General features: G+C 37.8%; 1 protein-coding gene across 1 annotated transcript in view; it reads left to right on the top strand.

The window, feature by feature from the left end:
* LOC103805204 overlaps positions 1-176 on the top strand; it is a gene marked incomplete at its 3' end in the record, with an annotated part of 16,528 nt that extends 16,352 nt beyond the window's left edge. The window contains exon 12 of the mRNA XM_009077839.1: positions 131-176. Within this exon, the coding sequence (XP_009076087.1) occupies positions 131-176 (46 nt within the window). The remainder of the gene's footprint in view (positions 1-130) is intronic.
* Between the last annotated feature and the right edge of the window lie 958 nt (positions 177-1,134).

The raw sequence follows: 1,134 nt of genomic DNA, 5'->3' as shown, positions 1-1,134 counted from the left end.
CTAAAACATTTTTTAATAACCTGTCTAGAATGAAGATGTATGAAATAGCAATTTTAATTCATTTCTCCTGTTTTCATTAGCTACCTTCCATTTATAGGCAATGCTCTGATATCTGCTTTCTTTCCCTTAGGAAAAACTCGTATGGCTACCGAAAGAAAAGGGAGGACAAGTTTACAGTGAGTGCTCTTGATCATATCCATCTATAATGCAAGTAGGGTAACAAGGCAATAGGTATGGATGTTATGTAGAGGGGCAGGTGACATAAGCTATTGCCTAGGGAATTGTGTATCACAACCAACTGAAGACAGCATCTTGTTAGCCACGTGAGTTTACTGCATTGCCCATTAATGCAGATGTCAGGAACAAGTTAAAATTACTCCTAGATTAGCAGAAGTTTTTCTTCTTCGTGTTACTTAGTGCACCAGTGTTCACATTGTGGGAGAGCTAAGGAGCTAAACTAAAGCTCAAAACACTTGATACTTCATTATCAATCATGTAGACACTGAAGAACATTTTATAGATGTTTGTGACATGACATATAGCAAGAATGTTAGTTATTAAGTGCTCAGTTCTGTTTCTTAAATGCCTCTCCAAGTAACACTTGGGTAGGATATGCTAACACTGTTGAAATATTACAGTTTTGGTAAACTGAAATTCAGGGTTAACACCTTGGCACTTGAAAAGGCTGTAGTAGACATTGTGTAGGAGAGGAAAAAGAATGTTTATAGAATTTAAGGTTTGATGTGATAAAACCAGTCACTGCTCTGCGATTTATTTTTTGCCACACATGGTGTGTTCATGAAGTTGAACCAAATTATTTCCTTATTTGTGTTACAGTTGTAAAGTAACCCCACTACGTGAACCATAACACTTTCCTAAAGGTCTGGAATCATTGCATATGTTGTTTGTGGGTCCTGCTGTTGAGTGGCCTTAAGGAACTTAGATAAAGCAGCATGAAGGTTTAGCAAGTGGTTCCTTCCTTTTGATTGCTTTTAGTTCTTGTCAAACTTCCCAAAGCCAGTGACATCAGATTACGTGTGGGATTCTCAGTGTCTTGTCAAACTTCCCAAAGCCAGTGACGTCAGATTACGTGTAGGATTCTCAGTACTTCTTTCATTTACCCTTTCAAAGCTG

This window comes from Acanthisitta chloris, unplaced genomic scaffold (assembly GCF_000695815.1).
Source record: "Acanthisitta chloris isolate BGI_N310 unplaced genomic scaffold, ASM69581v1 scaffold5527, whole genome shotgun sequence".
Classification (NCBI taxonomy): Eukaryota; Metazoa; Chordata; class Aves; order Passeriformes; family Acanthisittidae; genus Acanthisitta; species Acanthisitta chloris.
Note: the sequence above shows the minus strand (reverse complement) of the source record. Positions and strands in the feature narration are given on the sequence as shown.